Genomic DNA, 25,415 nt, shown 5'->3' with positions numbered 1-25,415 from the left:
CAATCTAAACAAGATAACATGACACTAGAAGAGAATTTTTCTTGAAGAGTAGTCAAGCTTCTAGAGTGCAGGATCATAGGGGTGGAGTAATAAAATTTAGATCTCATTGATCTTTCTGTTGCACACGAATAACTTCTACATATAATTTTTTCATTTATTTCAAATATTTTTAATTCTAAGAGTTTGCTTTTCTTCAGAGTATTAATTTGATAATGATACTGCTGTTATATTTATTGCTGTTATAAATGTTTTAAAGGTACACTTTTGGTAGAATTGAAGATATTCATGAACCATCTCTATTGTCTTTATGATCTGGAAATAGGTAACATAGCACTGCAAGAGATTTTCATGGAAATGTGAAAGACAACCCCAGAAAATACTGAAAAACACAAAGAAAATGGAGAAAAAAATAGAGTAAAAAGTCTTTAAATTGTGGTTTACCTCATTTCTTTTAAACTTTCTTTTAGTAAAAATAAAAAGTTTGACTCATTGAGCTCATTTAAGAATATTTGTTTCTTTTGTAGTAATTTACTGCCTATTCTTTGTTCCCTTCTGGGTTAAAAATAGTTTCAGATGGGAAGGTGGTATTTGAGGGGTTCATAGAAATCATAACTTCCATTTATTACAAAACAACACTTCTTCATCAGTATGCCACTGCTTTATATGTAGTACTTGCATTGCAGCATTCATGCAGGATCGGATTTTGCAGACTCCGTTTATGGAGTTACGTGCAAATTTCTCAAGTTCACAAACTGATGAAGTGACCTTCCCAGGACTAATGCCCTGATCTGGATTAGTGCAGAGCCCACAAAGTGCCACTTCTCCCAGCCTAAGCCAGACATCATGTCTTTTCATTCATTTTTCCTCCAAACACTCCAAAAAATGTATGCCTGTTTTAAATCTCTCAGGAGTCACTGTCTTTCCTAGTCACATGTCCATCCTATGAAAAAAGGTTGTCATAAGTATATTGCCATTGTGCTGGGTTGTTTTGTTAGATGTTTCAGGCAAGGCACTGAATCTGGTCTCTGTGATTCCATGTTTGCCTGATGTGGCAGTACAATACAGATTTAAAGCCAAAATTAGCACAGCATGCAAGTGCCCTAAAATGGAATCCAACATTACAAACACATTTATTTAAAACTCAGACGAAAAGCTTGTGGAACGCACAGACACATTTACATAAGTAACATACATGTATATGTGCTATATATGTGAACATATACATATATATGTGTGTATATATATATATATCTCGATAGATACATATATCTGTTCATACAGATATAGTCAAACAGAAACAGGAAAGTATGAGCCTGAAAAGCAAAATATAATCAAGGTTCCTCTTCTGAGAGTGTAAAATTACAGGATTTGAAAATCATATTTATGTTTGATGTTTACTAACACTGCTGAAACACATACAAAATACTATTAAACTATAAGATAATAAAAATATTCCAAATGAGAGAGATCAAAGATAAATGTATAACCTCTAGAGGTTTTTTTTTTTTCCCCCAATATTGATTAACTTTTGGCCTCATTCTATTCGGCCTCTGATTTACTCACTCCTATTCTAAATAGGAAAATATATTACTAGTAGTAGGATCTGTGTACTGAACCAACTGAAGAGCTTCCCTCCAGGAGAAATAGTAACTTATATTTTAAAAGAATAAATGATATCTATATCGAAAACATATTTTCCTTGACATGAGTGTACTCATTATTCACATGAAGACCTCTATGTAGGTGATCTTTGCAGCAATAAATAACATTCATCACATTCTGTATTGTAAATGCTATATCTATATATATATATGAAGAAATTGTGCTATTTAAAAATAAGTGCTCAGCAAGATCTTTTTTCACTCACCTCCTAGAGTAATGAAAATAAAGACAAAAATAAATGGCAACTAATCAAATGTAAAACCTTTTACACAACAAAAGAAACATTAAACAAGACAAAGACAACTGTGAGAATGGGAGAATATTTTTGCAAATGAAGCAACGGACAAAGGATTAATCTGTGAAATACACAAGCACTTCATGCAGCTCAATAAAAAAAAATCCAAGTAAAAGATTGGCAGATGATCTACATAGACATTTCTCCAAAGAAAACATACAAATATTCAACAAACACGGGAAAAGATGACCCCCACCACTAATTATTAGGGAAATAGAAATATAAACTATAATGAGGTATCACTTCACACCGGGCAGAAGGGTCATCACCAAAAATCTTCAAAGAATAAAGGCTGGAGTGGGTAGGAGAAAAGGGAATGCACTTACAGAGTTGGTGGGAATGTAAATTGGTACAACCACTATGGAAAACAATACGGAGGTTCCTTACAAAATAAAAAAGAACTACTGTATGACACAGCAATCTCCTTCTTGGGTATATATCCAGAGAAAACCATAATTCAAAAAGATACATGCACTGTAGCATTCACTGCAGGACTGTTTACAATAACCATGACATGGAAGCAACCTACATATCTATTAACAGATGCAAGAATAAAGAAGCTGTGGTATGTATATGCAATGGAATATTGTTCTTGTTATTTTGTTGCCAAGTTGTGTCTCACTCTATTGCAACTCCAAGGACTGCAGCTACCCAGAAACCTCAGTCCATGGGATTTCCCAGGTAAGAATACTGGAGTGTATTGCCACTTCCTTCTTTGGGGTACCTTCCTGACCCAGAGATTGAACCCATGCTCTTGCAATGGCAGGTGGATTTTTTTCCACTGACCAACCAGGGAAACCTGGTGGAATATTACTCAGCCATAAAAAGGAACAAAATTGTGTCACTGGTAGAGACATGGATGGACCTAGAGAGTGTTATACAGAGAGAAAGAAATCAAAACAGAAAAACAAATATTGAATATTAATGTATATATGTGGGATTGAGAAAAATGGTATAGATGATCCTATTTACAAAGCAGAAATGGAGACACAGATATAGAGAACAAATGTATGGATACCAAAGGGAAAGGGTTAGGGTGGGAGGAATTGGAATACTGGGATTGACACATACACACTATAGATACTATTTATAAAATAGACAACCATTGGGAATATACTGTATAGCACAGGGAATTCTACTTAATTCACTGGAGTGTCCTCAATGTGAGGGAAATCCAAACTGAGAGGATATACGAATAGGAATGTCTGATTGCTTTTACTATGAAACAGAAGCTAACACACCATTGTAAAGCAACATACTGCAATAAAAATTAGTAAAAAAAAAATAATAATAATAACGTAAAACAAATACATTCTTTTCTCTTTATTGCCAGTAATTCTAAATAGTGACTGAAAATGTGCTTTTATTTAGACATTCCTTGATTTTCCAAAGAAAAATGCAAAGTAAATCAAATTTTTCCTTCAGAGTGAGACAGTCAATTCCTAGGTAGGTTGATAAGAAGTCCAGGGATCTAGAGGAGGTGGAGGAGGAGGAGAAAGGGGTCTGGAGCCTTGGAGAAGGAGAAAGGGGTGCGGAGCTCTCAAGGGGAAAGTTCTTTTCTACAATGCTTTACCTTAGTCAATATAACAATGTATTGCTGGAGGACATGGTTCTCCTTAAGCAGTGCTTCTATCCACATAGATAGGAGAACATAACCATGACAAAGACTCACTTCCATGTCACTGGCCCCTGAGGCAGGCAGCCAAGAGAGTGACCTCTAGCCTGAGAGGTGTTCCTGGAGCTAGAGTTTCGCCTCTCTCCCAAAAGTGCTCTTATAAGTTTTCTAGAGAGGCTTGCCTAGTCTAGCAAGACTAAGTGCTTCTATACATGGGGTCTAAGTAAGAGTACACAATAACAGCATGGGTCACAAGTCCCTTGAAAGTCTGTCATCTGACAGATTAGGTTATTAGTTCTAATTCCCCATGCATTTATGAAATGTTCAACGAGACTAGGCAAAGCTGACCAAGAAAGGAAAACGTTCGGTCGACATGCCTCGCCCATTTCTGGCTGCTCCCCTCGCGGGGATGTTGGGTGTCTCTTGGCAGTGGCAGGTCAGTTAACACCCCCTACAAGACTCCTGTCTTGGGGGCTTCCTTCAGTCATTACGAGGCACCGTGAAACCCCAGAGCAGGGCTCATCACTCACTTCACCCAGGGCATATCATTCATTCACACAAGCACATCAAAGAGTTAGTAAAGTAAAGCAGAACACGTGTACACTGAGAAAGCAGAGAGGCTAGAGCTCGGAGTGTTCTTACCTTGTCCTGAAGATCCCTGACAAGCTCCCAAGATGATAGCTTACAGTGAACAATATTAGCTTAGGAACCAGAGACCAGGCTTGATCACTGGAGAGCTTTTGTGTAGCAGAGTTCTACTAAAGTAAGAAAAGGGACAGAGAAAACTTCTGACATAGACATCAGAAGGGGGATGGAGACTGCCCCCTAGCTAGACTTATCAAGGCCTTATATACTTTTTTCAGACCCATTCCCACAACCAGCATCTTAAATTAACAAGATTAGATTGAACAATAGGAAGATCTTCCTAGACCCACTCCCATAATTTACCTTTTAAGATGACAGGTTTAGTCAGAAGTCTCTTGTGACCATGAGGTGTTTGAGGACACAGATGGGAAACTGCAGGATCTGGTCAGATTGGAAATGAAATGGGCTTCTTCCTTTAGTAGTGCTAGCTCTTAGTAGACCATAGAAGGATCTCTGATGGCTTCTGTCTCATCTCCTTACATATTTCTTTTGTGGAAGCTGTGGAAATGAACTGGAAAGATTGTCCCTAGTAGCTTGAGGACAAAATCACTCTTTCCTCACTGGCTAACCCTCCACAACCTCTTTTACTATCACATATAGTGGCGTGGTTACACTCAGAAGGGACATCTTGGTTTTGTTCTTCCCTTTATGACTCACCCCTTCTACTGTGGTCAGGACTGTACTGAGGAATGTGCATAGGGATGTGAAAGAGGGAGGTTTCCCCTAGTAGTCCCCGATTGGGAAACATTCTGGGAAAACTACTCTGGTCCAGCCCAGGTGGCATCAGAGAAAAGGGCAAATCTATCAAACAAAGGCCTTGGTGGTAAGGAACTAGAAATCAATCTGGGTTGCCGTCAGGTCTACCCCTGGTGCATCTCCACCCCACCTCGGTGGTAAAACTGGGAGGGACAATCAAGACGCCTGCATTGGTGAAGGACAGACTACATCTGACCAGGAAAGGAAAGCTTTGGTGGAGAGTCTGTCTGCATCCCCATCTAGAGCAGGGAAGGACGCTTCCAGTGGAAAAAAGCCACGGCTTTGGATGCTGCTTTTTTCTCTCTTACAGATGGGAGCTAGCAGTTTCAAAACCACTCCTTTAAAATGTATTTAAAAAATAAAGATGCTGGGACAAGTGTGACCCTCCAGAGTTTAGAAATATAGGCCTGATCTTCTTCTGTGATACAGAATGGCCACACTATCCTTCGGAAGACGGGGAATACTGACCTGTTGAAGGTTCTCAATTATTACTGTTTCACAACTAGACCGGTTCTGTAGAAAATAAGGGAAATGGGTTCCTTATGTGTTGTTCTTTATCTCTCTGTGAGACATGCCTGACTTATGTTCTAAGGGTACAGATTTGGGTGTGAAACTTTCAGCTCCCTCCTGTTCTCTTTGCTCCTTTATCTGGGGCTCCCAATTGCACAGGCTGAGAATCAGCCCACCGTTCTAGGAGGGGTTGCCTCAGTCTCGGTAGAATTTCAAACAGTCCCATTTGCAGTTGAGACTATTCAGAGGATGCAAAATGTACACAGAAGACTTTACAGGACTAACTTTACTTTATGACCTTACTTGGTGAGATGTAATGTATGTCTTGGGACAAACACTGACTCCTGACTCGCAAACTTGAGTTTTGGTGGAAGCTAGCAACGCTGGGTGGAGGAAGCACAAGCTGGGATCGAGATTGCTGGGAGAAATTTCCATAACCTCAGATATGCAGATGACACCACCCTTATGGTAGAAAGTGAAAAAGAAATAAAGAGCCTCTTGATGAAAGTGAAAGAAGAGAGTTTAAAAGTTGGGATAAAGCTCAACATTCAGAGAACTTAAGATTATGGCAACCGGTCCCATCACTTCATGGCAAATAACTGGGGAAACAGTGGAAACAGTGGCTGACTTTAATTTTTGGGGCTCCAAGATCACTGCAAATGGTGATTGCAGCCATGGAATTAAAAGACGCTCACTCGTTGAAAGGAAAGTTATGACAAACATAGACAGCATATTTAAAAGGAGAGACATTACTTTGCCAACAAAGGTCCATCTGGTCAAGGCTATGGTTTTTCCAGTGGTCATGTATGGATGTGAGCGTTGGACTGTGAAGAAATCTAAGCCCTGAAGAATGATGCTTTGGAACTGTGGTGTGGAGAAGACTCTTGAGAGTCCCTTGGACTGCAAGGAGATCCAATCAGTCTCTCCTAAAGGGGATCAGTCGTGAGTGTTCATTGGAAGGACTGATGTTGAAGCTGAAGCTCCAATACTTTGGCCACCTGATGCAAAGAGCTGACAAAGACCCTGATGCTGGGAAAGATTGAGGACAGGAGGAGAGGGGGACGACAGAGGATGAGATGGTTGGATGGCATCACCGACTTGATAGACATGAGTTTGAGCAAGCTCTGGGAACTGGTGATGGACAGGGAGGCCTGGCGTGCTGTGGTTCATGGGGTTGCAATGAGTTGGACACAACTGAGCGACTAAACTGAACTGCTTTTGGAGATGAATGTCTTTACGTGAGACAAGGGGAACGAGGGAACACAAAATAGCCCGCCTTCCTACTGGGAGCCAAGTGGTTCCAATAACAGCAGAGCAAGCCCATGCTGAGACTTTAGACTATGCTGAGTTGGCCGACATAGAACATGGAGAGAAGGAAAATCCTGGAAAATTCCTAGTTAAACTATGGGAGCCTCTCTACAAGTTTACTGATGTTGACCTCAAAAGTGCAGAAGGAGGAATGATCTTAAAGGATAAATTTCTCACTCAGTTAGCTCCAGATAGCTGCCATAAGTTACAAAAACAGGCATTTGTACCAAATCAGTCTTTAGAAAAACTGTTACCTCTGGCTCAGTTGGTATATTATAGTAGAGAATGTAAAGAGGAAAATAAGAGGCAAAAAAGAACCAGGCAAAAGATTGAAGCCCCAACAGTGGCTGTTAGATCTGCTCTGAAACAGCCTGAGGAAAAATGCCCAGAGGAACCCAATGAAAATGGATGGACTTGCTATTACTGTGGAAAGGAGGGGCATCTCCAGCGGGACTGCCCTCAGACATCTAAGCCACCCCTGGCTCCAGTTGGTCTGCAAAACACCACAGTGGACAAGAGACTGCCCTCCAAGATGTAGGCCCCAGGGGTCGGACTCTCAAGCCAATCTGGACTGAAGGTGCCCGGGAGGCCACACAAGCTCCTGTCCTAATTACATCTGAAGTACCCCGGGTATTAATAACTGTGAGGGGTCAATCAGTCGACTTCTTCTGGACACTGAGGCAACTTTATCTGTGCTCCCTGAAGCCCCTGGCCCGCTTTCTTACCGATCCACTACCATAATGGACTATGACCAGAGATATCCGCAAAGATTATGGGCAAGTTGTGGTGGGGAAATCTTGGCAGGGCCTAGAGATGAGAATCTACTCTGTGGCCTGGGGTCTCTGTCTGGCGCAGCAATCATTTGCTTAACAACATTTGTTTTTCCACCTCTGTGAGAATTGCTTTCCTATCTTTTCAAGTCCCAAACCACTACCATTAACATCTTCTTTTGCTTTCACACAGGGCTTTGGCCATGTTGGTGAGTTATTCCATTTTCCTGGGTCTCTTTCATGCATATGTGTTATTAAACTTTTATGTTACCCTATTAATCTGTCTCATGTCAATTTAATTCTTAGACCACACACAAAAACCTAGATGGGTAGAGGGAAATTTCATCCTCCCCCACATTAGGTACGTCTCACATATTTCTTTCTAAGTTCAAAATCCCTCTTAATGCACTTTTCCATTACAAACTGGACAGCTAAGAATGTCATTAATGAGTTTACTCATATTGATATAATTACATATTTCATTATGTCACAGAAATTTGTATTTATTTATTTATTTTTGGGGCAGTTAGGAATACTTATTTTATTTATTTAACTTTAGTGTTATATTGTTTTGAATACCAAAAACATTTTGTATTAGGGTATAGCCGAATAACAACATTGTGATAGTTTCAGGTGAATGCTGAAGGGACTCAGCCACACATATACATGTGCAATTTTTTATATCTTTATTTTTTGAACCATGCTCTCTTTGCAAAATTTAATCCCCGAACATTCTGCATTCTTTTTGATCTAAAGGTAATTCTGGAAATTTTCCATGAGAGGTATTTACAATATTTCTTTGCAGTGTAATTATCCTATAATATTTTTATCTTTCCTTTTCAAAATATGGGTTTATATACTCTAAAACAGATTAAAAAACAGTTAATAAATCCAGTAGTTTTCCAAATACTGCCTTGCACTTGAACTGGCATTTCATTCCTGGAAATAGGACTTTTCATATTTTGACACATTATTATCTTGTTTCTATAATATGCTGCTGCTAAAGGTCTGAATGACTGGCTGACTCTTACATACTTTTTGAGCGAGTATACAGCAGTGCTGGATTGAAAGGCAGTTAACCCTACTATGCTTTATCATGTATTCTGTCACCTTTGCCCTTTTGGCAACTCCTACATTAGATATCAAGGCTGAATGTGAACAGGTTCTTATACTTTTATCTTATCAAAAACCATTTCTGCTCCACATTCTGTATCTTTAATTTGTCAGAGTGTCAGCACATTAACAAGAAAATTTGCAAACTCTTTTGCATTTCACGCTAGTTTGAATGTCAAGGTATGGCACTCCTCATGTCATTTAAAAATACACAACTCTCAAGCCATCTGTACCCTGTGTTCTTGAAAAATGCACAGACTGGACACGGTTCCAGCCAATCTGCCACCCTGCAGTAAGGTTCTCCTGCTCTGCTGAGCTTTTGAAGAGATTCTCCTAACCTCCTAACATCACAATTAGCTACTGCACAACAACTGACAAGAGGATGTTGGAGCCCACCAAAAAGTGATACCTCGCGTCCAAGGAAAAAGGAGAAGCTACAAGGAGACAGTAGGATGGGCGTGATCACATTGAAATTGAATCCTTTACCAGCCGGGTAGGTGACCTGCAAATGGGAGAAAAATAATACAAAAGAAGTTTTCATACTGTGGTTAAAATTCTAGGCCCTAGATTAGATGTCCCAACATTTGGATCCAACAAACAGAATGGGAATCCCCAGGGAATTTTACTTTGAAGGACAGTAGGATTTGATTACAGAACTCTCAGAGGATTGGGAGAAAAAGAGACTCTTGGAGGGCAAAAAGAAAAGCTTGAGTGCACCTGGATCCAGGGAAAATGAGCAGTGACATCACAAGAGACTGAGCCAAAGCTGCCTGTGAGTATCTGAGGGTTTCCTGCAGAGCTGAAGGGTCACAGTGGCCTGCTGCAAGGACAGGCGAACTGCTAGCAGCATTCCTGGGAGGCATGTGTTGTCATGAGTCACTTTGGAGGTCACCTTTAGTCTTACCATAGAACCTGTAGACTCCAGGACTGAGCAGAGTCAGGAAACACAAGTAAAAGGGAAGGAGCACAGCTGCACTCATCAGCAGGAAATTGGATTAAAGATTTACTAAGCATTACCATGCCCACCAGAGCAAGAGTCAGGTTTCCCCATAGCCAGACCCTCCCATCAGCAAGCTTCCACAAGCCTCTTAAACTCATTTTTCAGAGAGCACACAGAAGAAGCAAGAACTACAATCCCTAACTCTAGAACAAAAACCACAATCACATCAAGCTAACCTAAATGATCTCATGGATCACATCCTTGATCTAACTCGAGAACCTATGGGCCAGGGCATGCAGGGCCACCCAAGGTGGACGGGTCAAGGCGGAGAGTTCTAAGCAAACGTGGTCCACTGGAGAAGAGAATAGCAAACCACGTCCACATCCTTGCCTGGAGAACCCCATGAACAGTATGAAAAGGCAAAAAGATATGGTACCAGAAGATAAGCCCACACAAGTAGGTAGGTGTCTATTATAATATTGGGGAAGAGCCCAGAAAAAGCTCCGGAAAAATGAAGAAACTGGGCCAAAGTCAAAATGATGTTCAGTTGTGGTTGTGTCTGGTGGTAAAAGTAACGTCCCATGCTGTAAGAACAATACTGCATAGGAACCTGGGACATTAGGTGAATCAATGGAAACTGGACGTGGACAAGAAGGAGATGGCAAGAGTGACCATCGACATTTTAGAAATCAGAGAACTAACATGGTTGGAAAGGGCAAGTTTAACTGAGATGACCACTACATCTGTGGGCAAAAATCCCTTAGAAGAGAGGGGTAGCCTCATAGTAAAAAAATAAAAGCCTGTGAAATGCAGTACTGGGTTGCAGTGTCCATAAGGACAGAATGACCTTGGTTCATCTCTAAGGCAAAACATTCAGCATCACAGTAATCCAAGTCTATGCTCCAACCACAGATGCCAAAGAAGCTAAAGTCAAATGATTATATGAAATCCTACAACACCTTCTAGAGCTAACAGCCCCAAAATGTGTTCTTTACATCAGAGGGGATTGGAATGCAAAAGCAGATCCTCAAGTGATAATTTGCTGCAGAAGATAGAAAAGCTCTACACAGTCAGCAAAAACAAGACCTGGAGTTGACTCTGGCTCAGATCATAAGCTCCTTATTGCAAATTTCAGGCTAAAATTGACGAAAGAAGGATAAATCACTAAGCCATTCAGATATGACCCAAACCAAGTCTCATGATTATACAGTGGAGGTGTGAAATAGTTTCAAGGGGTTAGATCTGGAAGACAGAGTGCCCGAAGAACTAAAGATGGAGGATCAGAACGAGATACAGGTGGTGGTGACCAAAACCTTCCCCAAGGAAAATAAATGCAACAAGGCAAAATGGTTGTCTGAGAAGGCTGTACAAATACGTGAGAAAAGAAGAGTAGTGAAAGGCTAAGAAGAAAAGGAAAGATATATGAATCTGAATGCAGATTTCCAAAGAACAGCAAGGAGGAATATAAAAGTGTTCTTAAGTGAACAATGCAAAGAAATAGAGGGAAGAAATAGAATGGGAAAGACTAGAGTTCTCTTCAAGAAAATTAAAGATAACAAGGGATCGTTTCATGCCAAGATGGGCACAATAAAGGACAGAAACACTAGGGATTGCACAGAAGCAAAAGATATTAAGATGAGGTGGCAAGGACACACAGAATTGTACAAACATGGTCTTAAAGACCCAGATAACAATGACGGTGTGATCACTCACCAAGTGCCAGACGTCCTGTAGTGTGAAGTCAAGCGGGGCTTAGGAAGCATCTTTATGAACAAAGTTAGGGGAGGTGATGTTATTCCAGCTGAGGTATTTCAAACCCTAAAAGATGATGCTGTGAAAGTGCTGCACTCAATATGCCATCAAATTTGGAAAACTCAGCAGTGGGCACAATACTGGAAATGGTCAGCTTTCATTCCAACCTCAAAGAAGTGCAATGCCAAGGAATGTTCAAACTATCTTATAATGTCACTCATTTCACAAGGGAAATGCTAGGAAGGGAATGCTCAAAATCCTTCATGCTATGCTTCAACAGAAGGTGAACCAAACACTTCAATCTGTACAAGCTGGATTAAGAAAAGGCAGAGGACCAGATTACATAGCCAACGTCCGTTGGAAAAAACAAGGGAATTCCAGAAAAATGTCTACTGGTTTCACTATGCTAAAGCCTTTGCCTGTGTGGATCAGAGCAAAGTGTGGAAACTTCTTAAAGACAAGGGAATACCAGACCAACTTACCTGACTTCTGAGAGGCCTGCATACAGGGTAAGAAGCAACAGTTAGAAGTGGACAAAGAACAACAGGCTGGTTCCAAACTGGGAAAGGAGTAAGTCAAGGTGGTATATGGTCACCCTGCTTATTAAAGCTATCTGTAGAGTACAGCATGCACATTTATGGGCTGGATGAAACACAAGCTGAAATCAAATTGCTGGGAGAAATCTCAACACCCTCAGATATGCATAGGATACCACCCTTATGGCAGAACGTCAAGTGGAACTAAAGAGACTCTTGAGGAGGGTGAAAGGGGAGAGTGAAAAAGCTGGCTTAAAACTCAACATTCAAGAAACTAAGATCACGGCATCTGGTCCCAACACGTCATGGCAAACAGATGGGGAAAAAGTAGAAACAATGTAAGATTTAATTGTCTTCTCCAAAATCACTGTGGAGGGTGAATGCAGCCATGACGGTGGTGGTGGTGGTTTAGTCACTAAGTCTTGTCCAACTCTTGAGACCCCATGGGCTGTAGCCTGCCAGGCTCCTCTGTCCACGGGATTGTCTAGGCATGAATACCGAAGTGGGTTTCCATTTCCTTCTCCAGGGGATCTTCCTGACCCAGGAATTGACCCCAGATCTCCTGCACTGCAGGCAGATTCTTTACCAACTGAGCTACGAGGGAAGCCCCAAATTAAAAGACGCCATGAAGTTAAAAGACGCTTATTCCTTGCAAGAGAAGCTATGACAAACCTAGATCATGTAATAAAAAGCAGACAGATCACATTGCCAAAAGTGGTGTGTCTAGTCAAAGCTATGTTTTTCCCAGCGGTCATGTGTGGATGTGAGCACTGGATCGTAAAGAAGGGTGAGTGCTGAAAAATTGATGCTTTTGAATTGTGGTGCTGGAGAAGACTCTTGAGAGTGCCCTGGACAGAAAAGAGATCCAACCAGTCATTGCTGAAGGGAATCAACCCTGAATATTCATGGGAATATCTGATGCTGAAGTTGAAACTAAAACTTTTGGCCACCTGATCGGAAGAGCCGACTCATTGGAAAAGATGCTGATGTTGGGAAAGATTGAAGGGAAAAAGAAAAGGAGGCAGCAGAGGATGAGATGGTTGGATGGCATCACTGACTGGATGGACATTAGTTTGAACCAAGTCCACGACATGGTGAAAGATAGGGAGCTTGGCGTGCTACGGATCATGGGGTCACAGTCAGAGATGACTGAGCAACTGAACGAAAACAACACAGAACTGCCAAACAAAAGTAAAACAAACTGTAAACAATGGACAATAGTTAATAACACCATATTGATATTAGTTGCTCAGTTTTAACAAGAGAACTTGTATCAGTTGAAACAATCCAAGACGTTAAAAACAAAAGATGCTAAGTGGAGGAAGAGACTGGCTCTATAGGAACTCTGTACACTATCTGCTTAAATGTCTGTAGTCCTAAATCTGCTCTTTAGAAATAATACAGATGCTCATAAGACAAGATGCTCACCATTCATTATGAAAGAAATGCAAAGCAAAGCTACAATGTTGTATCACCTCACACTTGCCAGAAAGCCTATCATAAAAAATCTAGAAACAATAAATGATGAAGCAGCATGGAGAAAAGAGAACCCTCTTGCACGTTGAGGGGGACTGTAAACTGATACAGCCACTATGGAGAACAGTATGGAGGTTCCTTTAACAACTAGAAATAAAACTACCCTGTGACTCAGCAATCCCACTACTGGGCATACACACTGACAAAGCCATACTTGAAAAGATTCATGGACCGCGCTGTTTCTTCCAGCACTGTTTACAATAGCTAGGGCATGGAAGCAATCACCTCAACTTCCACTGACAGATGAATAGTTACAGAAGTTGTGCTCGATATATACAATGGAATATTACTCAACCATAAAAAGTAACAGATTTAAGTCAGTTGTCGTGAGGTGGATGCACCTAGAGTCTGTTATACAGAGTGAAGTAAGTCAGAAAGAGAACAAAATATATTGCGTAATAACGCATTCATATGGAATCTAGAAAATGGCACTTAGGAATCTATTTGCAGGGTAGGAATACAGACACACGTAGAGAAAAGATGTGGACACAGCAAGGGAAGGAGAGAGAGGGACAAATTGAGAGTGGCAATGACATATATGCACGATCATGTGTACAAGAGATAGCTAGTGGCGATGCTGTATAACAGAGGGAGCTCAGAATGCTGTTCTTTGACAACCTAGAGGGCTGAGATGGGGGTGGCGTGAGGGATGCTCACGGGGAGGGGGGATATATGTATACATATAGCTGCTTCATACTGTTGTACAATAGAAACTAACACATTATAAAGCAATTATCCTCCATTTAAAATTTTTCGTAAATGCACTACTGATTTAAAATGTAGAAAAAATTTGGACAAGAACACATAGCCAGTACAGACCTATATACAACAATGCCAAATAAATATGAGACAGGAACAATGAAAGGCAAAAGAGAATGTAAGAATTTATCCTTGAATTAAAAATCTTAGGAAACATGCACATAAAATATTCAAATAATTAAATAACTTGAGCTATCTGGTATAAAATAGTTCACCATAGCAAAATCAAGAGTCTGGCCCAGAAGAATCAACAATTACTTAGATCAGATAATAGAAAATACACCATAAACAAAGCAACCATACAAAAAATGTACCTACAACGAACCCTCAGAACAATGTATACATTCCACATGGAGGCAACAAGAGTGTCCTGAAAACCTTAGGAGAAAGAAGTTGCAAACAGAATAGTATGTTATGTGTATTGATGAGGAGCAGATATTGTAAGACTGTCAATGTTCCTTAGCTCCTTTACAGATCTACTATCGTCAGACCAGCTGAGACCACAATCAAACATGGGCTGCTGATTCCTGTACCTAGAATAAACCATGGAAAACTTATACAAGGGCTAAAGACAACTAGTAAAAGTAGCAAAACCACAAAACTAAATAATCCCTGAGGGAAAATAAGTCTCCAATGATCTTGACCCTGTGAGTGCCAAGGTGAGGGAGTACTTGGAGACTGACAAGGGGTGTGCAGCCTACAAGGGAAGCAGACAACAGGATCAGCTGCAAAAGGCTTTAAAGTTCAGCCCTTGATTCTTCCACTGTGCCCTGGGGCCTTGACTCTCTATAGCCTCACTGAAGGAATCAGAGGTAGCATCTCAGAGCTCCCATGCCAAGACCATGGGGCACAAAACTTTGGGTTGGATGTGGCAGTATGGCCCAGAGGTCATGAAATAGCCAGCACAAACTTTCTTAGTGGATGACAACTAGCCCTTTTAAGTGATCACCTTAATAGACTATCACACGGGGACTAAAAGAGAAAACTTAATACCACAGAAATTGTACCAAGGGACAGAAATTCACCTCAGAACTTTTGAGCAATGCCCCTGCAGTCGACTAAGAGCCCACAGTGAGAACTGTCGGGCTTAGGAGCCCCTTCACTTACTCTGCTGGGATTGTGTGGAGCATGGTTGGGGACAGGGTTGGATTCATACCTGAAAGCGAAGGATTTCCAGGCCCTGCCAGCAGTCACTATGAACATCCTGAGTGAGATGTGAGGGGTTCCACACCACAGAAGGCAGTCTCCCATCCTTCCCTCTCAGCTCATCTTACCTGCAGCAGCCATTTCCTGGAAACCTCAGGCAGAAGTGTCCAGAGGAGATGTGTGTTCACTTCTCACCAGGAGTTTCAGGACTTGACGTCTTCGATGTGAGGCCTTGTCCTCAGGTCAGCAGATGGGACAGAGCCCACCACTTACAGGGGCCAAGGGAAGACACGGAGAGTGGATGGAGCATCACTCAGCACAGAAGACAGGGCCCAAAAGTGCCCTTCCTGTCATTCTCAGGAGCTCCAGGAAGCCTGTTCGGCCAGGCCACAAACAATTCCTGCCGGAATGCTGACAGAAGCTAGAGCCTGAGACGGAGACTCGTAGACTCAGCTCAGTAGAGGGAAAGGATCCCCTAAGATTCAAGGAACGGGGCACATGCCCATCCTGCGGGACGCTCCCCCGGAACCCTGCCCACCCTGGCCCCGCCTCTGCTGTCCGCCTGGAACACAGAAGCACATGACCGGAAGTGACGACCACACGCACACGCGCTGGGGCTGCGAAGCCATCTTTGACAGCTGCTGTCATCTTTCCCAACTGCCGTGTAGGGGGCCCCACGGAGGACTCCCAGGTCTCATCAGGTGTCCAAGTGTGAGGTGACGTGACTTACAAATGTGGGGACACACGTCCGGCACGGTCAAGTCTTTCCCTCTGAAAAGAGGGGGCCGGACAACCCTTGGCCACCTGCCCCTGCTCTCACACGGATGATTCGGGCCTGCATCTTAAGCCCCAAATTCATCCGCTTCACCCAGGTGGTCTCTGAGAGGACGGCTTCAGTCCGGGGCTTGTGGACTCCAATTCTACACAGTAGAGGGAAAGCCCTGAGCCCTGTAGCTAAAGAAGGGACCCTCGGGGGGGACTGTAGGGTCTCCACACCCCAGAACGCTGGCCACACGAAACCCCCACCCCCTGTGACTTGGCCTCAGAGCATCCGGGTAGGATCCGGGCAACTCTAACGTTTGTGGGGCACCCTCATTGCGATCTCGGAGGCGGGACACTGAGGGAGGAGGGGACCTCGGTCGGAGGGGTTCATAGCTGGTCAGAACAGGGAGGATGTCAGGGCTCAGGAGCAGCCAGGATGAGGACCATCCTCCCCGACACATGGGCGAATCAGCACCCAGTCCTGTGGTCAGCGCTTCTTCCAGCCAAACACAGGGAAGGGAGGCTGCGGTCTGAGTGGGGTGCTTAGAGCTTGCTTGCAGAAGGGCGGGTCCTGGGACCCTTCGGTGGGAGGCTGAGTGCTCCCTCCTCTCCTCCAGAGTCACAGGGAAGGTGGCAGCATCACCTTCAGAACAGAAGAGGGAACGGGGAGGGTGCTAGAGGGTCATTCCCCATTTTTCATCCTAACTCTGAATGTGAACTGAAAGGACATGCCTCCCCTGCCAGCCCCCACAGGACCCCCTCTAATGCCCAGGCAGGGCTGTCTGGCTGCGCCCCAGGGCTCACTCTCACCTCCTCCTCAGGGGACTCAGGGAACAGGCTGACCAGAACAGGAGACTTGTGGGTCCTAGAGCAGTGGACTTAAGCCTCCCCTAAGAAGCAGGCTTGGTTTAAGCCGGGGATGACTCTCCCTGGTGAAGGTGCTCACAGCATTTCTTTGTCCTTCCTTAAGGTGCCCTCCTTGCCTGCCTTCATAACTGCACGCCGCCTGAGGTCCCTGACCTCTGTCATCATGCCTCGGAAGCACAAAAACAAGTCTCATGGCCACGGGAAACGCCACCAGGTCCAGGGGGAAGCTCAGGAGCCCCAGGCCAGTGCTGCTGCAGCCCCAGGAGAGGAGCGCCCCTCCTCCCCCTCTTCTGCCCCTCAGGGTTCTCCCCCGAGCTCCCCTGTTTCTGGCGATCCCCAGGAGCTTCAGGGAGCCATGGCCCCTAGCTGTCCTGATGCAGGGCCTTCCTGTGCAGGATCTGATGAAGGTGCCCAGGGCCCAGAGGAGGAAAGTGCAGATGCCGCCCAGTCAGCCCTGGTCGTTCGGAGCTTTCGCAGAGATCCTCTGAACAGGAAGGCCAGCATGCTGGTGGAGTTCCTGCTGGAGAAGTACAACAAGAAGGAGCCCATCACGCAGAACGCCCTGATGAAGGTCATCAGCAGCAAGTACAAGGAGCACTTCCCTGAGATCCTGAGGAGAGCCTCTGAGCGCGTGGAGCTGGTATTTGGCCTGGAGCTGAAGGAAGTCGACTGCAGCAGGAACATCTACGCCCTCATCAACAAGTTCAGTCTCGGGGCTGAGGAAGGTTCACGTGGTGAGCGGGGGATGCCCAAGTCTGGTCTCCTCATGGCGCTCCTGGGCATCATCTTTATGAAGGGTAACCGTGCCACCGAGGAGGAGGTCTGGGATTTCCTCAATGTGTTGGGGATCTATGATGGGAGGAATCACTCCATCTTTGGGGAGCCCAGAAAGCTCATCACCAAAGATCTGGTGGAGAAGGGGTACCTAAACTACCGCCGGGTGCCCAAAAGTGGTCCTCCGAGCTACGAGTTCCTGTGGGGCCCGAGAGCTTATGCTGAGACCAGTAAGATGAAGGTGTTGGAAGTTCTGGCCAAGATCCAGGATACGGTCCCGAGTTCCTTCCCAGACCTCTTTCACGAGGCTCTGAGAGATCAGGTGGAGAGAGCAGGGCTGAGAGGCGTTTCCATTCCTCCAGCTGTGGCTAAGGCCAGTGCCCCTTCCAGGGCCAAGTCCTGCAGCTCCTCCCACATCTAGGGAGGGGGGCAGGGCACTTTGTGCCCTTTCTGTCTGAAGAGAACAGTCCACCTCTTCAATAGTGCAGGGTAGTATGTGTGGAGAGAACAAAACCCATAAGTTGTTCACAGTTCTAAGTAGTATGGGAGTTTAGGTGCAGTTTTAACAAAATGTGTACGTTTTCCTTTTGTCCATATGAATTATATGTAGTCAAAAATAGATGATCTAGGTAGGTAGGTAGAAGTGTTTTATATTTTTAAATGTTACTACTCTTCATAACGTTTACTGTGCTACAGAATCTAGGTTTATTAATGTCATGGATGTCATGTTTACTGCTGTTAGGTTTATGATTAGGAGTTCGTTATTTGTAAACAAGTTGAAAAGACTTCAGTATTTTCTTGGTGGTCCAGAACGAGGGAACATAATGTTGGAATAGAATTTTACTTGGAAATGTGTAAGAATCCTAGAGATGAAGATTTCGGATCACAAAGCTTTCAGAGTAAATGCTGCTTTATTCTTCGTTTGTCTTCTCTGTCCTCTTTCCTAGTAAAAGTTAATAACTTAGACTAAGATTTGCTTAGCTTATTCAAACTGTATGACACTTAAATGATAATAAAATAGAGTCTTTGCTCATCATTTTCTTTTTCTCCCAATTTAATTGATCATCTTCTGTTTAGAAGGCTTTCTTTCTTTTTTTTTTTTTTTTTTTTATTTAGAAGTCTTTCTTATAGTACTGGGTTGGTAAGAAAATGACCAAGCCCCTGCCCATGGAATTTTGAGTCTAGCAGCAGGTACCATATAAGGAAGGTGGTGAGGTAAGTCTAAGGAATAAACAAATCACAAATTAAACGGGGGGAGGTGTGGAAGGGGAGGCTCCAGATGAGAGCAAGCAAGTCTAAGTTACCTGATTAAGGCAGCATTGATTCTTGTGAAACATCTAGTTCTCGGTGGGAGGTAATTTTCAGTCCAGATGCATGGTGGGCTAGATGAAGCTGTGGCAGTGATGCCAGACACTCATATGATGGTTCTCAGAGGTGAGGCTGTAAACCTGGAATATATCTAAACCATATATTCACCATTATTTGGGGATATCGGGAAACCATAGGGAATGGAAGGGGCCCTGTGCACTTGAGCCAGTGCAAGTGAACCCTCAGACTACATGTTTTCATCAAAAGCTGTCCAGAGAGTTTCTGAGAAATAAGGCTGATACCCATTGAAGTGAGATGCCAAGATGTCACTGGACTGTCTCTCTTTGTCGGGGATGGGAGCATCACAGCTTGCTCTGTTCAACGGGCAGTTTAATTAGGTTATGTTGAGTGTAATTTGGCAAACTTTCAGGGAGGGCTCAATTGTTAGTGGCAATGGTTATTAAAATAGGGGTGGTTTGGATAAAAGGCACCGGAGAGAGAAATTGCTGGTCCTTGAGACAAATGAACTTGCATTTGCATCCATGTGGATAAGAGAATTTCACATCCATATTAAAACAGAAGCTCCAATAGGGAAAAACTGCTTACTTTTACTTGCTTGGGAGCATTAGTGCCAATGTGGATTTGATTATTGGTTGAGGTTGCATATTCTCTAATATAGACTGGAAATAAAATTATGTGATGGACGTTTGCTATCATTTGGGGTAAAAATCATCTTCATAAGTACTGCCATTCATTGAAAGTACCAAAGTTTGTCTCATACTGTGCCAGGTGATTTACATACATCACACGGGTCTGTGGTCCTACATGATAGACTTTTTCAAGCACACTTTGCAGATAGAGAAGCTGGAATAAAGAAGCTCAAAGTTCATAAATGACAGGAACTGGACTGAACCCCGGCACCAAAATCCTCTAGAGCCCATACCGTGCCACTCCTCCAGGATGAGGCCAACCTTGGGTCACTTCCTCTTTCTGATCACTAGTCCAAAAGGTATTTCACATGTTAAATAGCAGAATTTCCCAAGAAGTCTTTCAGAGAAGAGACAGGAGTCAATGTAAAGATAGATGAATGAAGGCTGAGGAGACAAAAAACACATCATAACTGAAGTCACAGAGAGACTGGCCTGTGTCTGCTCTCAGAAGGCCAAGACAGGGCTGCCAGGCTGAGCATTCCCTCCCTTCTTTTCAGGGCTTGCAAGGACATGATCTTTGCTCTACATGGGTCACCTTAGGGTTAAAGAAACAGGAAATCCAGAGTCCCCCGGGAGTCAAGGTGAGGAATCTTAGTGAGGGCATACCTCAACGCTGTACAGAGAGGACCCCAAGAAGCCTGAATCCTGATGTCATCCCTGAAAGGGCACAGGTAGGAGTAGCGTCGTGTGCAATTCCCAGACTTTCCCTCTCTGGCACCACAGGAGTGAGGACCTTAGTCTGAGGAGAGCTCCCTTACGTAAACAAACAAAGGAGACCCAAACCCTGCCAGGAGTCAAGCTTTGAACTTGTGAAACCCCTGACCTCAGAACTCTGAGGAAACCCCACAGAACCCTGCCCTGCCCTTCCTGGCATCCCTGGGATACCTGCTGATTGTTGACATGACATGCCCATTTCGTTCTATGATGTCACAAAGGGATTTGGGACATGGTCCAAGAGGTATAGCCTAGGGCCATCAGTGGGATTATTTCCAGGTTTTCCAGAAACCTACTGAATACCCTGAAGTCAAAGGGACCAACACACCCCAAGACCATATGATTCATCTCATCCTCTTCACCTCAGAAGACCAAGGACATGAAAAAAAAAAAAAAAAGAAGACCAAGGACAGGTATGGAGGGATGAGGAGAATCTTACTTCCTCCTAGGGGTCTCATGGAGATGCTTGCCCTACTATAAGAAAGTACAGTAGTATAAGGGGTGGGCCTAAGGGAAAGGGAGTTAGAATTTCAAGTCACAAATGAGGTCAAAACAAGGACTGAGGGATCATCTACCAATAAAAAGAAGTGATAAAGAATCCAGCCCTGTTCTTATAGCCCTTGAAGAACCAGGGCAGAGCGATCAAGCTGAAGTTCCACGAACATTTATTTCAGGTGTGTAGGAGGTGAAACCCTTAGTATGAAGGTGCAGATACCATTCCAAGAAAGGGGTGGGGACACCAGGCCCTATGGGGAACCAAATGAAGTACTCTTAATGAGTGTTGAGGACTCCAGAGGCCAGGACACAACTTCCCACTGAGCACTCAGTACGGGGTGATAACTACTGAATGGGGTGATAAGCTGAGGACCCCTTCACTTCTCAGAAATCCCACAGATATTTGTGATGCCAACTATCGAACAGCAGAGGGAAAGGGTCTGATGACTGGCCACCAGTTGGGTGGTGGTCTTGAATGTGAAATAACAGATGCCTCTGTGTAGGAGAATACCAGCCCCTTCTGTCAGCCCAGCACACCTGAGGCAGGGGTAGCAGGATGCAGCCTAGAGATGACTCTAATTTCCTTCAAGATGTTTCTCAAAAGACAGGCTCATTAGGAGAATAGGAACCCTGGGGATTTTCAGAACAGTGCCTTCAAGAAAACCACATATGTAGCCTTCCTTATAACCAAGGTGGTATTTCCCTGCTGCAGCTGCACACTCAACATTCGTCATCCTGCGGGTGCTTGTCACCTGCCCTCCTACTCACACTTATAATCACTATCCCCTAGCACAGTCATCATGCCTCAGGGTCACAATCATATGCTCTGCATCCAGGAGAAACACCACCAGGCCCAAGATGAGCCCCAGAGTCACAAGGGAGTTGAGCCCGCTGCAGTAATGGAACAGCTTCCTTCTACCTCTTCTCTTTTAGAAGATAATTCACAGAGCTCATCAGCTACTGGGTCAAATAGCACTTCCCAGGGGTCCTCGGAGCCCCATCTACTACCAGCACTTTTTCAAGTACTTCTGACGTATCTGATGAGGAAGATACCAGTCAAGATGAGGAAGATTCTCGTTCCTCCCATGTCTCATTTTCTACCAAGAACACCTACCGTGATTCTCTGAACAGCATGACAAGTTTGTTGGAGCAGTTCCTCCCGTATAAGTAAAAAATAAAGTAGCCCATTATTAAGGAAGACATGCTGAAGTTTATCCACCCAAGATACCATGACCGATTTGCCGAGATTCTCAAGAGAGCTTCTGAACACATCAAGGCTCTCCTTGCAGTTGACTTGAAGGAAGTTGACTCAACCATCCACTCCTATGACCTTGTCAGCAAATTGAACTTGCACAACAATGGCAGAGTGTGAGATGGTAGGGGCTTACCTAAGACTGGTCTCTTCATGACAGTTCTGGGTGTGATCTTCCTGAAGGGCAACTGTGCCACTGAGGAAGACATCTGGAGATTCTTGAATATGATGCGAGTATACGCTGGGAGAAAACACTTCATCTACTGAGAGCCCAGGAAGATCATCACCAAAGACTTAGTGATGATGAAGTACCTGGAGTACCACCAGGTTGCCAGCAGTGATCCTCCACATTACGAGTTCCTGTGGGGCCCAAGAGCCCATGCTGAAACCAGCAAAATGAAAGTCTTGGAATTGTTGGCAAAAGTCAATGATACGGTCCCCAGGGCCTTCTCATCACAATATGAAGAAGCTTTGCGAGATGAGGAGGAGAGAGCTCGAGCCACAGCCAGGCCTGGTACAACTGTCACTTCCAGGCACGTTCCATGGCCACGTCCAACAACTTCTCCCACCTCTACTGAAGACCAAGACTTTTAAAAAATCATCCAGATAAGAACATTTGATATCAAAATAGGGACTTTTGTTGAAATGGGAAGCAATCCCATGATAAAATTGCTGGGAGAATGGAATGAAAAAATAAAATGAAAAAAATTTCAAAACATGATCAACCTTGATTTTTCTCCATCTTTTCTCTCTTCTGTTTTGTAAAATTAAATAATTTATACCTTGATATGCTTATGAAAAAATGCAGGAGGTATTAAACCTTAACAAGTTAGACCTCTTACTGTCTTCATTTATTTTTTGAGCATCTGCTCTTTGAAAGGCTCTATGCTAGTTCCGGTGAGGCTAAGATCAAGACCTAGCCTATGCCCATACAACTTTAGAAACGGGAGCTGCAATCACATAAGGAAGATGTTAAAATAGCCTTTATGAATGACAGGAAAGTAAAAAGACTACCCAGGAAGAAAACTCTACCTGGGGTAACATCCTGATTTGTTAGGCTTTCCACAACAAAACCCCACAGAATGGGTGGCTGAAACAACTGAAATTCTCAGAGTTCTAGAGGCTGCAAGTCCAAGATGAGGGCTGGTTCACCCTGAGGCCTCTCCCCTTGGTGGCCATGTGGCTGCCCTCTTCACTTGGCATTCCTTTTGAGTGCATATATCCCTGGTGCCTCCTTTTGTGTCCCAATCTCTTCTTGTGTCACACTGGGTTATGGCCCACCCTAATGACTTCATTTTAACTCAACCATCTCTTTAAAGACCTTATCTCTAACTGCAGTTGCATTCTGAAGTACTCTGAGTTATGCCTTCAATATGCATTTTTGGAGGGACATAATTTGGCCCCTAACAGACAGAAATCTAAGGTGTCTCTGCTCTAATCTCAATGCAGGAGATTCCAGTGCACAGACTGCTATTCTATACACATCGTCTCCAGGGAGTTTCTGAGATGCAAGGATGATCTCTCTTCAGGTGTGCAGGGAAGGAGGAAATTCTTCCCTTTACCCCTTTTGAGTTCTTGTGGTTAGACTGCTAATAAAGTTGACACAAGACAGGGTAACAGGAGAAAAAGAGACAAATGGCCATTCATGTGCACAGAAGTGTCACAGAAATGGGACCTAAGAAGCGGGCAAAGCAGGCAGCTTCTTTATTTTGTCGACAACAAAACAATTTGTGAGGAATCGACAGGACAAATAAACTTAGGTTTTAGGTACTCAACTAACAAGGGATCTAAACAGAATTTGTACGCGGGGTAGTAAATTAAAGACTTAACAAGGTTTATGTATACAGGCTTCTCTGCTTGAAGTGCCTATTTCTGGTTCCAAGGGTTTCCTTCTGCCTCCAGATGCAGGCAGTACATCCTTCATATGAGATTTCCTGCTCTCAGGGAGACAGAAATCGCAGGGTGGCGGAATGTCCCTCCTCTGTTGGCTGTTTGTTAAGTAACTTGAATTCAAAATAATCAACATGCCATTGTGGTATATTTGGGGGCAGAGTGCCCTAAGCCTTAACAGTTCCCTCCTCTGAAACTTGCCTGCAAGTCTCACATGGGAAAAGCTGATCTGGTCACTGTGGAGAGAGAGAATGGATTAGTGGAGTCCTCCATTTCATAGCAGCAGTTGCATATTTCTGAGAACAGCTCAGTTCATTTCAAGAATGGTATCTCATTTCAATAGGTGGTGATGCAGATGGGTTCCCAAACTAGGTCTATGGTGCAGGTAGTATCAGGTAGTTATTAATAAGAGGCATTTCTATGGGAAGCAATGAAAAGCAGACGTTAATGATTGGAGCTGGTTATAAACCAGTTTGTGAACCCAGGCGGTAGTCAGTCAAGAAGTTTTCTAGCTGTCAGGATCGAAGCATCTATTGCAGTGTGAAATGTCTCTATCACATTTAGCAACATCTCTGGGTGTTCAGGGAAACTTTCTGAGTGGCTCGTACAGCAACAGGCATGAAGACTGCTTAAACATGAGCTGTTGTGACAATTTCTCTGATCTTTGCATCAAGTCATCTAGCTTCACGTTGCAGGACATAAACAGAAGGGCAATGTTAGTTCTCAGGGATTCAAGTCAAAAGAATGGGAAAGTGAGTGGATCAAGATGGCAGAGGAGTATCGCTTGGAGCTCACTGTCTCCCCACAGATACAGCAAAAGGATGGGAGAAACTGGGAATTTTAGTAAGAAAGTTGCAGCTAGATACTGGTGGACACTAGAAAAATTCAGGATCCAATCCAGTTTGGAGGTAAATAATAAAACGTCCAGGAAACGTAATACCACTAGAACCTAATACCCACACACATGTAGAACAATTTCCATTGAACCATTTTTTCTCTCAAACATCTCCGTCATTTCTACCAAAGTTAGGAAAACTAAGACCTCATCTGTTTGCAAAGTAAGTCTAAATTCAATAACTTGGCCTGATTATTTACATAAGTACAGTAAGAATGACGATTTGCCATATAGGTGCTTTTAAATCTTCTTTGCTAGAACGGTTCATATGGAGTCTCTAGAAGGAGATTTTAATAGCCTCTTGAGGCTAGGAAGCCACAGCAAAACATGTCGTCAAACCTAGAGATCTGGATGAATTCCTTTCTTCCCGAAGTCCCTAAAACATCCCAAAGTTCCTGTGCCTGC

The 25,415-nt window shown here is 43.5% G+C and overlaps 1 protein-coding gene and 1 pseudogene across 1 annotated transcript; both read left to right on the top strand.

The window, feature by feature from the left end:
• The first annotated feature begins 16,167 nt into the window (after window positions 1-16,167).
• LOC133052876 (melanoma-associated antigen B17-like) lies at window positions 16,168-18,167 on the top strand. The gene is made up of 2 exons (XM_061137697.1): window positions 16,168-16,398; window positions 17,076-18,167. Exons 1-2 carry the CDS (start codon window positions 16,168-16,170, stop codon window positions 18,165-18,167), a joined length of 1,323 nt encoding a protein of 440 aa, XP_060993680.1.
• A 949-nt stretch (window positions 18,168-19,116) lies between these two features.
• Window positions 19,117-22,803, top strand: LOC133052875 (melanoma-associated antigen B5-like; annotated as a pseudogene).
• The last annotated feature ends 2,612 nt before the right edge of the window (window positions 22,804-25,415 follow it).

The sequence above is a fragment of the Dama dama genome, chromosome X, assembly GCF_033118175.1.
Source record: "Dama dama isolate Ldn47 chromosome X, ASM3311817v1, whole genome shotgun sequence".
Classification (NCBI taxonomy): domain Eukaryota; kingdom Metazoa; phylum Chordata; class Mammalia; order Artiodactyla; family Cervidae; genus Dama; species Dama dama.
Note: the sequence above shows the minus strand (reverse complement) of the source record. Positions and strands in the feature narration are given on the sequence as shown.